The sequence below is a fragment of the Nyctereutes procyonoides genome, unplaced genomic scaffold (genome assembly GCF_905146905.1).
Source record: "Nyctereutes procyonoides isolate TBG_1078 unplaced genomic scaffold, NYPRO_anot_genome, whole genome shotgun sequence".
NCBI classification, from domain to species: domain Eukaryota; kingdom Metazoa; phylum Chordata; class Mammalia; order Carnivora; family Canidae; genus Nyctereutes; species Nyctereutes procyonoides.
In genome coordinates, this window is record NW_026575024.1 from 44,905,233 (window position 1) to 44,917,803 (window position 12,571).

At 42.4% G+C, this 12,571-nt stretch overlaps 1 protein-coding gene across 3 annotated transcripts in view; it reads right to left on the bottom strand.

Moving 5' to 3' along the window:
* RALGAPA2 (Ral GTPase activating protein catalytic subunit alpha 2) overlaps positions 1-12,571 on the bottom strand; it is a 316,059-nt gene that overhangs the window by 17,165 nt on the left and 286,323 nt on the right. For 2 of the 3 annotated variants that reach the window (XM_055345537.1, XM_055345523.1), the window contains exons 38-39: positions 4,795-4,916; positions 727-1,151 (exon numbers count right to left, since the gene is read on the bottom strand). In XM_055345537.1, the coding sequence (XP_055201512.1) occupies positions 1,141-1,151; positions 4,795-4,916 (133 nt within the window). In that variant the 3' untranslated portion in view covers positions 727-1,140. Of the gene's footprint in view, positions 1-726; positions 1,152-4,794; positions 4,917-12,571 lie in introns of those variants that run through there. The other variant, XM_055345530.1, reaches the window with a different exon arrangement.

A 12,571-nucleotide genomic window follows, 5' to 3' on the forward strand; every position in this document is an offset into this window, starting at 1 on the left:
GAAGAGCACTTTAATGTGGAGGGAGGAAGGGAAGGAGGAAGGAAGGGAAGGACTGAGAGAGACAAAGAAAGAGCCTAAATGAATCTGTAACATGACCACTCTCAGTGAATGGGGAAAATATGTCATCTTTTGGGGACTGTAGTTAAGAGTCTGTCTGGTGCAGTTTCTAGGGATTACCTGATTTCTGACCACCAGCAAACTGGCCACACTGGGATCTGCGTGCAGAAGGGCAAGCCTACCACATCCCGGCACATGTAAGCAGTGTGCGTAGTTTGGGGTTCGGCAAGTGGAAGCTGGGTGTAGCTTTACTCCTCTAGCCAAGGGTTGCTGAGTTACACAAGCAGTCCGTGTGGCATCTACTCACCAGATTCACTTTGGGACCAATACACCTACAGTCTAAGAGGGTCACCAGAATGACCCAGTGACACCAGGCAGAGTCTTCTGATAGTTTCTATGAATTTAATTCGATTTTGTTGTAGGAGAAAATAACAAAAGTCTTTTACTATCGGGTAGGTGAGCATAATAATCCTTTCCAAGAGGACACCCGTGCACATTGTGCGCGTGACTGATGAAAGCTTACAGTTTTGTGCAAGAGTCGTGGTGGCAGCAGCAACCTCAGACCAACTCAGACTAATACGGGTTAAGCTCCAAATACGACCTACATTAAAAGTGGCAGAATCTGGTGGAGCCTAGTGAAGAATTTCGTCCCACTTTTTAAAAATCCTGAACTTTACAATCTAGCCTATTATGAAAGAGGAAGTATTTCTGACCATATCTTGGAGAAATCAAATGTTTGTATAGGACTCACAAATAAAGATTTGTGCTCCCTCTGCTGGCTCCCTACAGCAATATTAAAGTAGAAAGGAACCCAAAAGAGTGTTGGCATGTTCAGCAAACACAGTTGATTTGCATATACTGATAACTCGTTTAATTTGATTTGGGATATTCTTTGGAAAAAATCAATCTTTATGAGGTCCTGACTAAGGCACTTGGAAATTCTTTAAATTAGATATTAAATTGGACATACCTGTAGTCCTCTACTACCAAATTGCTAGCTGTGACTGTAATAGTGATTTGGGGATTCATTTATCAGCAGACACAAGTGGATTCCTCCAAGGTTTTAGGGTCCAGACATAACCTTTAAAGCAGTTCTGGGGATAAAAAAAAATCTCAGGTCCAAGCTAAAGTTTCTCTTTTTCTCCTCTTGTTTATAAGATCAGCTTCCAAAAAATAAAGATTTATACTATTTATATCCTTTCTGATAATGTCAAACATTAGACTTGATTTTCCAAATCATTAGCATGCAGAAGAATGACCTCATGGTGAACAGATGCACTTGGCTGTGAGCTGCAGCGATTACATCAGTCCCGCCCAGCAGTCGAGGGTGCCCACTCTAGTTAACCCTTTGAAGTCCTCTCTGCCGGCCTCCCTTCCTTGGAAACATGCAGGAAAACACAAGCTGAGTCCCTCATCCCAACATGTGTAAGTGTATGTGTGTGTTAAATGCATTTATATACATGCATAAACATATATATGTATATACGTGTATATATATGTTAACACACATATGTTACACACACGTGTGTGTGTAACTACAGCTAATACTTTCACACTGGCTACCTTTCAGAAGTTGCTGGCCAAAAGGGAAGCGATGAAAAGGAACACCAACTACAGTGCTAAGAAAGAGGCAGGCAGCTCAAACAGCTATTATACACTGGGTATTACTAGTATACGCAGTGGATGGAATAGGTATGAGGTAGGTGGCATTTTAAAATAACATTTTCTGATTGGGAAAATATATAGAGATATATATTTAAATCTCTTTTAAAAAGCTGAGTACCCACCTATGAGCCTACGCACTGCAGATGCTCCATCTGCATCAGTGGCTGACAGTGAATCATGAAGAGAAACACATGTACTTGGCCAGTGTGCCCCTCTATGGATTCCTTGGGTGACATCAACAGCACTGGGACAGGGGGAGTCTGAGGAGAAGCATCTTTGGGCATAAGCCCCTCTCACTGAACAAATTTCTTTTTTACATGTAGGATTCCAAGACTTATATTATAGGCCTTCCCTCTAGCAATGAGGGTGGCTTGCAGCTACAAATACAGTGTGCAAGGAATACAGGGTTCAGGTTATTCTCCCTCTGCATTAACGACAAAGCCCCTTGCAGAGAGGATACAAAGAAAACCGGGGAGCCCCTAATTCCTCAGATTGTGCATATGCATGGGAGCAGGAGCCCAAGGACCCGCTTTGATGGCACTGCTGGCCGAGATGGTCTGATTGGGTCCTGAGTGCACTGTGGGGGCTTAAGCTGCTCAGGGTCAATTTTTCCAGTTGGCTTGCTGCTCGGAAGAGCAGAGTCCACCTCTGTTTCTTAGTTTCAGTATGCTGGCTCATCTGGGTCTGACTGTCCTTGTCCCAAGAAAATTGAAAACACTGAATAAATGAAAACTGTTTTCATCTGTAAATGTGGTGACAACCTGGGACAGAGATTCCTCACAAGCAAAACTGGCCTGGGAAGGAGGGGAGATGTGCTTCTGAAACATATCTATGTATGGTCTGGAGATGCCCCGCCCCCACTGCACTGCCCCCAAATTTCAGGTCACATCTAGTTCCTTCCTAATCTCAGTTGTGGGCATACAGGCAAAGTGGTGATAGAGAACATGGTGCCCAGACTTAAAAATCACACTCATGGACTGGCGTGATATGTGTACCAAAAATTTTATCACTCAACACCAAATGTCCTAAGCCCTGAACATTATGAAATGTCATACGGATGCTAATAACGAGGAAGAACCAGCATTTGTCTTGATAGCTCATCTTTGGTTTCACGTTCCCTTTGTATGGGTTCCAGCGCCCACTCATGAGCTGTCAGTGACTGCTAAGTTACTTTGGCAAATGTGGTGCTCTTACAGAAGCCTGTTAGCAACTGCCTCCAAATAGCAGGTCCTGGAAAACCGTAATCACTTCTGGAGACTCCCTTAAGAAGTTACCTACACACTACCTAATTTGAATTGATTTAAGTAAATCTTTGGAAAAGATCAAATTAATTTATATAGATGCTAAAGTATGCATAGAAAACAAAGTTCATCAATATTTGTTTCAGGAACATCTTAATCTGGAGCCTTAGGAGCATAACAGCAAAGGAATGTCAATATCTAGTTATTTAATTTCTTCTAATTTTAAGAAATCGAAAGCTTTCTCAAGAGTTAAAGAAAAACCCCACAAAACCCTGTATAGAAAAATTAAGTCCCAGTACCTCATGAAGATGAGAAAGAACTGAATGAGATCTTTAAAAAATTAGCTTTGCTACAGATCCTTCATATTCTTTCACCTACACACTAGAAATGATTTTAAACCTCTAGCCAGAGTGGTGTGAAATCTTCAATTCCCTTACAACTGTTTTTTTTTTTTTTTGGTTTTCGATAGAATGTTGGCAGAGTGTATAAAATTCAATTCACAGCTGTTCTTCTTTTAATGTAAGAAACATTAATCAAAGCTTTAAGTTATAAGCTTTCTCATGTTGTTTAGTATTCCAGTTCAACAAAGATCAATAGAGGCCATCCCTGTGTTTCTTGACGCCTCACCAGGAAGCAGAGGCGTGATTATGTAAATCACATGGGCTCCCGGCACCTCAGCCAGCTCGCTTATCTCTCAGGCCTTCTGCCTGCTGCTCCTGGCTCCCTGTGCAAGTGCGAGCCTCTCTCTCTTATCTCCCAACAAAGCTCGGAGAGGCAAGGATTGAAGCCAGTGGTGTTAAACAATGATGCATGGTTGATTTTATTTGTAAGTGATTTATTTCACTGAATTTAATTTTTTTTACTTTGGGTGTAAGATATTTGTTAACAAGTCAGAATTGGAGAAGTAAGGCGGTGTTCAGAGACAACTGACACAGGTTAGAAATCCATTAAGCATGCTAACAGTTGTGTCTACACTGGTGGAAGAAGGAGGAAGCCCCTCATTGAGAATTTCAACATGCATTGACTAAATATCCCATTTACTTTCTGAAAGGCAATTAATCTGTAATTACATGCAGAAATTCACAAGTAATTCTATTCTTTGGGGAAAAAAAACCCCACAGTAATCATATAATCAGTTTAAGTGGTAGTAACCATTTTTTAAAAAAAAAATCAGAAATATAAAAAGAGTAAAACCAAAAAACAGGGACATTCTTGGAAATTTTTGAAATTTTCCATTGGCGTAATAAATGAAAATGACTGAAAGCCAGTTGCTAAACAGGTTCCATGCCAGGTGCTGCTCCGGTCGGCAGCTTGTGCGTGTGACACAGACCACTCCAGAGAGAAAGCGTGCATGCCATTCTGCTGTAATGACGACCAGGGGACACTGTCCTTCCATTTCTCCTGCATTAATCCCTGACCCGAGTATCTCGGCAGCATAATCCCCATTTAGCATTAGTAGCAACGGCTTCGACTGTGAGGAACACTTTTTTGATAAGTAAGCACTGATTCGGGCATCGCTTTTAAACAACATATTCCCAGCTCAGCAAGAAACCCACACTCCTGAATGAACCAGAGCACATTACTGAGAAAAAGTTCATTAACCTTGCTAGATTCGGGGGTTAACAGGATAGCTGAAGAAAAGCACTGAGTGAACAGCTCGGATACAAAACAAATTAAAATGAATGTCATCATTTCTTTTGATATTCATTAGTTGATTCAGAGGGAGAATGCTCTTCTTAAATTTGCAAGCATTTATCTGTGAAAAACAGGTGTACATCTGCTGCTTGAGTGCGTCCTAAGCGCGGGAGGGCAGACTAATGCAGACACTCACCCATTCCGCTGAGGGAGGGGCTGGGCGAGGGAGAAAAGACTTGGGCGGCGAAATCCTCAAACGTCATGATTTCTCGGTGGTTCTGAATTATTGCTTCGAGGTACAGAGCCCGCTCTTCATAGCTGTGGTCACCAGTCAAGGAAGCAAGTGCACATGTGGAATGACATGCATAACAATGACACAGTTCACTTTGGTTTGAATACACTTATATAACTTTTATGAGTGGGGAGAAAAGTACCCTACAAAGTCGGTTAACATCCAGCCAGGAAATTAAATATGAATCATAATTAACAGGAAGATTCTGATATTGAGACCTCAGATTCTCTTAGACTTCAGTTACATCCAACACCAGTATTCCTGAAATATAATGTACATCAATAGTTACAGAATCCCAGCAAAAGATCGTTAAGGTTGATCCAAACAAAAACAGAGGCACTGACTGTGGACACATCTCTTTCCACTGACAGCTGTGGGACAGTGCTGGATCTTCCCTTCCCAGGTTAGTGGATAGAATGTTCTTTTCTCTCTCCTATAGAATTAATTGACACTTGAAGAGAGAATTGCTGGTACACTTAAAAAAAAAAAAAAAAGACGCATGTCCCTGGGAAGAGGGAAGGCAGAAAGGTATGCTGTGAAGGGGTACTAGAGTCTCAAGCCAGGATAGGCTAGAGCATGAGAAAACAGGAGCTAATAAGTAAGAGACTCTAGCGGAGAGTGCGCACAGTGCAATTTAAAAAAGAAAAGACTATTGCCTTTTAATTAAAACTGCAGTCTGGAACACACGCATTCAAATGTGTAATCAAAAACCAGTCACCAATAAAACTTACAAGCGTAACACGCTGAAGCAACTTTCCAGCTGTCTTAATAGGACCCCTGTGTGTGGCAGCCTTTCACAGGGCAGAAAGCAAATCTTCCCCTTTTGTGTATGGCTTCTGTTTCCTCAGAAGGTGAATCATGCACTTCCAATAACAGGATAACGTCAGAACAATTCGACAGCGGATGGAAGCACTGCATGTATGACTTTATGAATTAACACTTGGGGAAGTCTGCATGATGTCTCATTTTCCCCTTCCTAGTTATCAATGCAAAAGTTAAAAGACGTGTTTTAGTCATTTTGAAAATCATGCTAATTCCCCAGGAACACAGGGAACGTGGATCATCATCAATCAGTTCATTATCTGTTGCTCTGGAAGAGCAAAAGTAATTTGAGCATTTCTCACTATATTTTAAAACTATCTTTCCAAAATGGCCAACTTCATAAATAAAAGTTGGTGAAAATGATGCTTTTCTAATTAGCTTTCAGGAGTATGCATGTGATCGAAATATTTTTCTATTTTCCTTTATCAAAGTATGCATGAATTTCCCAGGGCAGGTCCTTCCTCTTCCTCCTCCTTTCATTATACTCAGATTTTTTATACCACGAGACCAGAGGCATCCTGAGGCTGTGCTGTCCAATGCAGTAGCCATAAGCCGCATGTGGCTATCTAAATTTAAATTTAAATTAATTACAATGAAAAAATAGAAATTTCATTCCCCTGTCCCACTAGCTGTATTTCAAGCACCCAGCAGCCACATGAGCCACATCCGTGCTGGATTGCACGGATGTAGAACATGCCCTTTGTCTTGGAAAGGGATACTGGGCAGCTCTATTCCAGAATTTCTCTTTAGGCTTGCTCTCTGCAATTTAAAAAAAAACAAAATGAGTTTGAAGATGTCAAAAGTGGCCCTCTGATGGATTCATAATGTGTTGTATAGATGGTCACCACAGCCTAAGGCCTGGGCAGTGGGAGCTTGAACCAGCTTCTCGAGTGCAGGCTGAACTCCCAGTGACTCACCCTGATGAAGGAACAGGCTGCCAAACTTCCACAGTGAGAGGCGTCCTCTCTGGCCCAATTCTAGAGGGATCCACTAATGCCATTCACGTCTCATTATGAACACGCTTATTCTGCACAGCACTTGGCTGTCGTGCGGCTCGGCCTTCCATGCGCGGCCCCAGCAAACCACGGGTCCAGGGAACAGCAGGACGTTAGGCCTGAGTGGCCGTCTGGCGAACAGGCACTCTGACACTAAGCTGGCACGTGCTGGCCCAGCAGGGGCCGAGCGAGGCGTGACAAATTACTCAAAGAGCTGAGCTAAACTTATGGCTGACAACCACCTGAGCCTTAGGACAGCCGTGGCCCGCTGTCAACGCACAATTCATGGCTACCCCTTTCAGACCGCAGTCTGCTTGAGGGCCTGGGTTAGAGCAGGCGCAGCCCTCTAAAGACCTGTCATGCTCTGTCTAGAATGGTCCTGCTGTTTCCTGAAAGGCCCCACTGCGTCCAACACATCCACATACAGTGCTTGGGACAATGGTGAACAAAATAGAAGTGCGGATGCATTTTGCTAAATATGCTCTGGAAGCCACATATCTGGAAGAGTGGCTGCTATGTTAATTAAGCTCACGGCAGCCCTACAAAGAGATGCTATGCATAATAGCACGTAAGTTGACCTCAGACAGCAGCCTGTCATCCTCATCCCAGATAGCCAATTCGTAAGCTTGTCCTTGTCAAGTCCAAGAAATCTGGGCTCCTAGGAGCAAGTCCAGCCCTAGAGTTACAGGGTGGTGATAATCAAGTTTTGAGATTCTGTGGCTCAATGAATATTTATGGTCTGGTTCCTAAAAGAAGGCACTATGGGAGACAGTACAAAAAGATGCTTCCAGAACCGGATATTAGAGGAGAAAGTGTTTACCTCATAGAAGATTCCCAATTTCGCATTCACGCCCCCCCTCCCCACTATCACACGTGGCACATATTCCCCAACCCCCAGACTGGTCCTATACTGTCACCGGAGCGTTAACAGCGCTAAACTGGGTGTTGTCATTTAGACAAACATCCATTAGGGACTGTGGGGAGACCAGGAGATCACCAAAGCATTTTCACTAGAGGCCCACGCCAGGGCATGTAAACACCATGACAAAAAGAAAACAAACACCACCCCAATCCTGGCAGCGTTGAGAACAGCCAAGGAGCTCGGGGTGCCAAAAATCATTTCTTTTAGTAGCTTTAAAAAACGTAGCTCTGGGATTTAACAGAATTTATTAGAATTATTAGCAAGGGTAATTAGGAGCATATCACCTGACATTTTCTTATGTAACATCTCCAGGGCTTCAGTGTTGGTTACTTTCTACTAAAAAGAAGCATTTATTAACTTAGACACCATAAGGTCCTTCTCATGTGTAAGGCATATTAAGATATGAACTGAATGCTGTAATGATGCCAGGCAGTGGATGGTCAGCACCTCTGGCTGAAAGCAGGTACCTAAAGAGGGTCCTGGTCACAAATCCAATACGTGTTTTTTTTTTTTTTGTTTTTTGTTTTTTTTTTTTTATTTATGATAGTCACACAGAGAGAGAGAGAGAGGCAGAGACACAGGCAGAGGGAGAAGTAGGCTCCATGCACCGGGAGCCCGACGTGGGATTCGATCCCAGGTCTCCAGGATCGCGCCCTGGGCCAAAGGCAGGCGCCAAACCGCTGCGCCACCCAGGGATCCCCCCAATACGTGTTTTAACACTGGCCATTGCCTTATTGTTCTCTTAAAAATTCCACTCACAAATATAAAACTTAAATTCTGTTCTGAAGTACTATCTCATTCAAAACCACACACAGGAGTGCCTGGTGGCTCAGCTGGTTAAGTATCTGCCTTCCACTCAGGTCATGATCCTGGGATCCTGGGATCGCGTCCTGCATCGGGCTCTTTGCTTTGCGGGGAACCTGCTTCCCTCTCTCCCTCTGCCTGCCACTCCCTAGGCTTGTGCTCTCTCTCTGTCAAATAAATAAATAAAATCTTAAAAACATACACACAAAGTAATTTTTAAAGAGAAAAATTACTTCTTGACTACTCAATTCAGAGAACATCCATCTTGGATTTTAGATATTTTGAGCTTCTTCAATGGCTCACTGTGTCTATGTTTTCATGGAAGAAGTTTATTAATTACCAACGTTCCTCTACTTGAATAAAGAGGCTGCATGTCTTCGCTGCTTACATGTTATCAAAAACTTCCAAGATAACATTCTGAGACCCTCAAGACACATTCAGCTGGGTCATAAAAGCCCAAGAATCCAAACCCAATTCCCCAGCTTTATTCTGATGATTATTTGTTTTTACGTTTAGAAGTGACAGCAGCAGCCTGACAGGAAGGAGCTTGCCTTAGGAGGCAGACAGGCCTATGTGTGAATTCCAGTCCTCTCCCCCACTGGCTCAGGGACCCAGGGCAAGCTGCTCTAATGCCCCCAGTCTCGGTTGCCTCATGCGTAGAGCAGAGATGCTGACATCTGCTTTGGGGCTGCCCAGAGGATCAGATGGAATCACATCATGAAGCCTTGACCCAGGTTCCAGCTCACAAGAGAATTGATGAGGATTGTCTGCTCCTCTTCCTCCCTTGATGTGGGCTTCTGGGTTTGTCTTCCAGAAAGTAGGATAAAGTAGGGGGAGCCTTTGTGTCAGGTTTTAGGACAAGCAAGAACCCTTTCTGCTAGATCCCTGTGAGCTGGGGGAGAGCCATGGCCCCATATTACTGATCAGGAAGTGGAAGCAGAAAGGGTTCAAGTGATTTTCCAGAGTCATAGTTACTTGATGGTGCAACTGGGAGCAGAACCCAAGTCTTCCAACCTTTACTGCTTTCTGTTAATATATCTTGATCCTAGAGTACATGGGATTAAGTTCAGGGTTTTGTGCAAGGTTGGGAGCTAAACTAGTGGTGAGGATAAATCAACCCCCTTAAATATATGTGGGTATGAAACTCAACCTGAGTCCATAGGTTTAAGCTGACACCTATAGACCATTCTGACTTTATAAATTGAGAAAAATAACAATTACTTCATTTTAATTTTTTACTTATTGAGGCTACGTGTTTGTTGACTGCTGTCTAGGGCTTTCAATTTCTTCTCTTGGAATAACTCCTTCTGTTTTTTTTTTTTGTTTTGTTTTTAAAGAAAAAAGGGAATTGTCTGAAAGAGTCTCTATTGCAAGTTGTATCTTTTTACAACCCTTGAAACCCTCCTTGCTGGGACCTTCTCTAAACTTCTGAGGAATGGATACCAGACCCAGCCTGACAAAGTACCTTGGATGAGGTTGCCTCCCGAGGTCTGTGTGTATATTCTGCAGTGGTTTCCATACCTATCCCTGGTTTTCTTTCTTAACTCATGCAGCCCCTTATCGCTGACACAAGCCTGTCCAGAGCTGACCACTCTTGTGACTCTGAAGACTACGTTACACGGTGGTGGTCTACAAAGGGAGGGCAGCCAAGATTCGGCACTGCCTGGGAGGCTTTGGCCAACCCCAGGCCCCTCTGATAAGCTGTGGCACTTGCAAATTTTACCACCATTACTTGGTCCATGACAGGGGAGAAAAGAGAACCTCTGGTTATAGTACCACATAGGACTGTCTCATCCTAAACATCCTTGTATTAGCTTCCTGTGGCTGCTGAAAGCCACCACAAGCTGGGGGGATTAAAACAATAGAAGTTTATTCTCTCACAGTTCTGGGAGGCCAGAAGTTCAAAATCAAGGTGTCAGCAGGGCCTTACTCCCTGCAGAGGCTCTAGGTGACTGTATCACTCTTATCCCCATCTCTTTGGCTCATTGCCTCTTCCTCTTCTCTGTGTGTCTCTTACCAGGACACTTTCTATTGGATTTAGGGCCCATCTGAATAGTTCAGAATGATCTCATCTCAAGACACTTATTGAAATAAGTTAACATTCACAGGTTCTAGGATTAGACTTATCTTTTCAGGGACCAGCACATAGCCCACTATACTTCTTGAGTATGAGTCAGGGTCATCCTTACATTACTTGTCACCTAGTTTATATGTGCTTTACACAATATTTATTTTTATTTTTTTTAAATTTTTATTTATTTATGATAGTCATCAGAGAGAGAGAGAGAGGCAGAGACACAGGCAGAGGGAGAAGCAGGCCCCATGCACCGGGAGCCCAATGTGGGATTCGATCCCGGGTCTCCAGGATCACGCCCTGGGCCAAAGGCAGGCACTAAACCGCTGCGCCACCCAGGGATCTCTACACAATATTTATTGAATGAATAAAGGATTGCCTAGGATTTGTGCCCACTATTGTGGGCTGTGACACTGCTAGGTATATCCCAAGCAAAAGCAGTTTATAAGGAAAAAGTAGAGTTTTCAATTTGAAGTAAAATTCTGCATAGAGAAAAGTGATATAGAACTTCTAGAAGTATGGGGCAAAATCTTTAATCCTGGGATATGAAATACTTTATTAAACACAAAACAAAAAACATGAACCATAAGGGGGAAGACTGGTACATCTGGGCATATCCAAATTAAGAACTACTGTTTACCGGAATATCATAAAGAAAGTGAAACTACAAGGCATCAGGTGAGAGAAGTCTTCTGCAACACATAAATGACAAAGGGCAAGTGCACAGAATATATAAAGAACTCCTAAAAATCAATAAAGGAACCAAATAATCTATTAGAAAAATGGGCAAAACATTCCAGAACATAAATTATGAATGGCTGTTAAGGTGCTTAGAGCCAAAATGAGATACCATTTCATATATACCAGACTGGCAAAACAAAAAAAAATCTAATAATGCCAAATGTCAGAGAGGATGTGGGGCAGAGGAACTTGCAGAGCCTACGGGTAGGAGATAATTGGCCTAACTTCTTGGGAAGGCAATTTAACATTGTCCAGGAAAAGGCAGCAATTCCACATGTAAGAGTGGTTATAGTATTCTTAGACAGCAGCAAAGTCAAAAGAGACTTCTACTGATAGATGTCATCACATAGTAGAACACTACACATCAGTGATAAACTGTAGATATGTGTTATTAGTATGGATGAGACTTAAAACAATGTTAATGAAAAAAGGAATTCACTGAAGATCATGTACAGCACAATTCTAACTACACACATTTTTAAAAAATAAGCAAAGTGAAACATATTGCTTTAGAATACACACATCTGCAATGAAACTATAACCCAGATTATCTTTGGGATGGAGGAGGAGGCAGTGTGGGAAAGTCACAAATATATTGGTCGGTACACATGGGGGGCCAGTATGGAGGCATGTTCTATTGTTCTTTAGAACTTTTGTAAATCTGGGCAGCCCGGGTGGCTCAAAGGTTTAGCACTGCTTTCAGCCCAGAGCATGGTCCTGGAGACCCCAGATCGAGTCCCGTGTCGGGCTTCCTGCATGCAGCCTGCTTCTCCCTCTGCCTGTGTCTCTGCCTCTCTCTCTGTGTGTCTCTCATGAATAAATAAATTAAAAATCTTTTTTTTTTAAAAAAAGAACTTATGTAAATGTTAGATGTTTTCTAGTATGTATAAAATATTTCATAATGAAAATAAGCCATCTGGTGAGAATCAAATATAGTACTAATCAAAGGGATCTTTCCTCAACTAATCAAATGACAGAATAAGCTTCTTTAAGGCAAAGGCAGATATGAAAGGTGAAAGTTGGTTAGAGATAACAATGACAGACAGGTCTGTCTGATTCAGACACAGAAAAGGCAGAAAGGAGGTAGTGCTATTTTTAAGGCCTTAGTTCCAGAAACAGACCAAAATATGAGAGCTCAAAATTTTCAGAAAGTTGTGGAAAACTTTGGATACAAATGCCATTCATGAGAAAGAGCATATTGCTCCAGAAAAAAGTTGGTTTTTCTACAAAGATACTCTTGCTGGAATTATCGCACATTAAGAATGACAAAATGGGCTGAACCAAAGAATAATCAACATGATATATATATATGGGCCTGTGTGC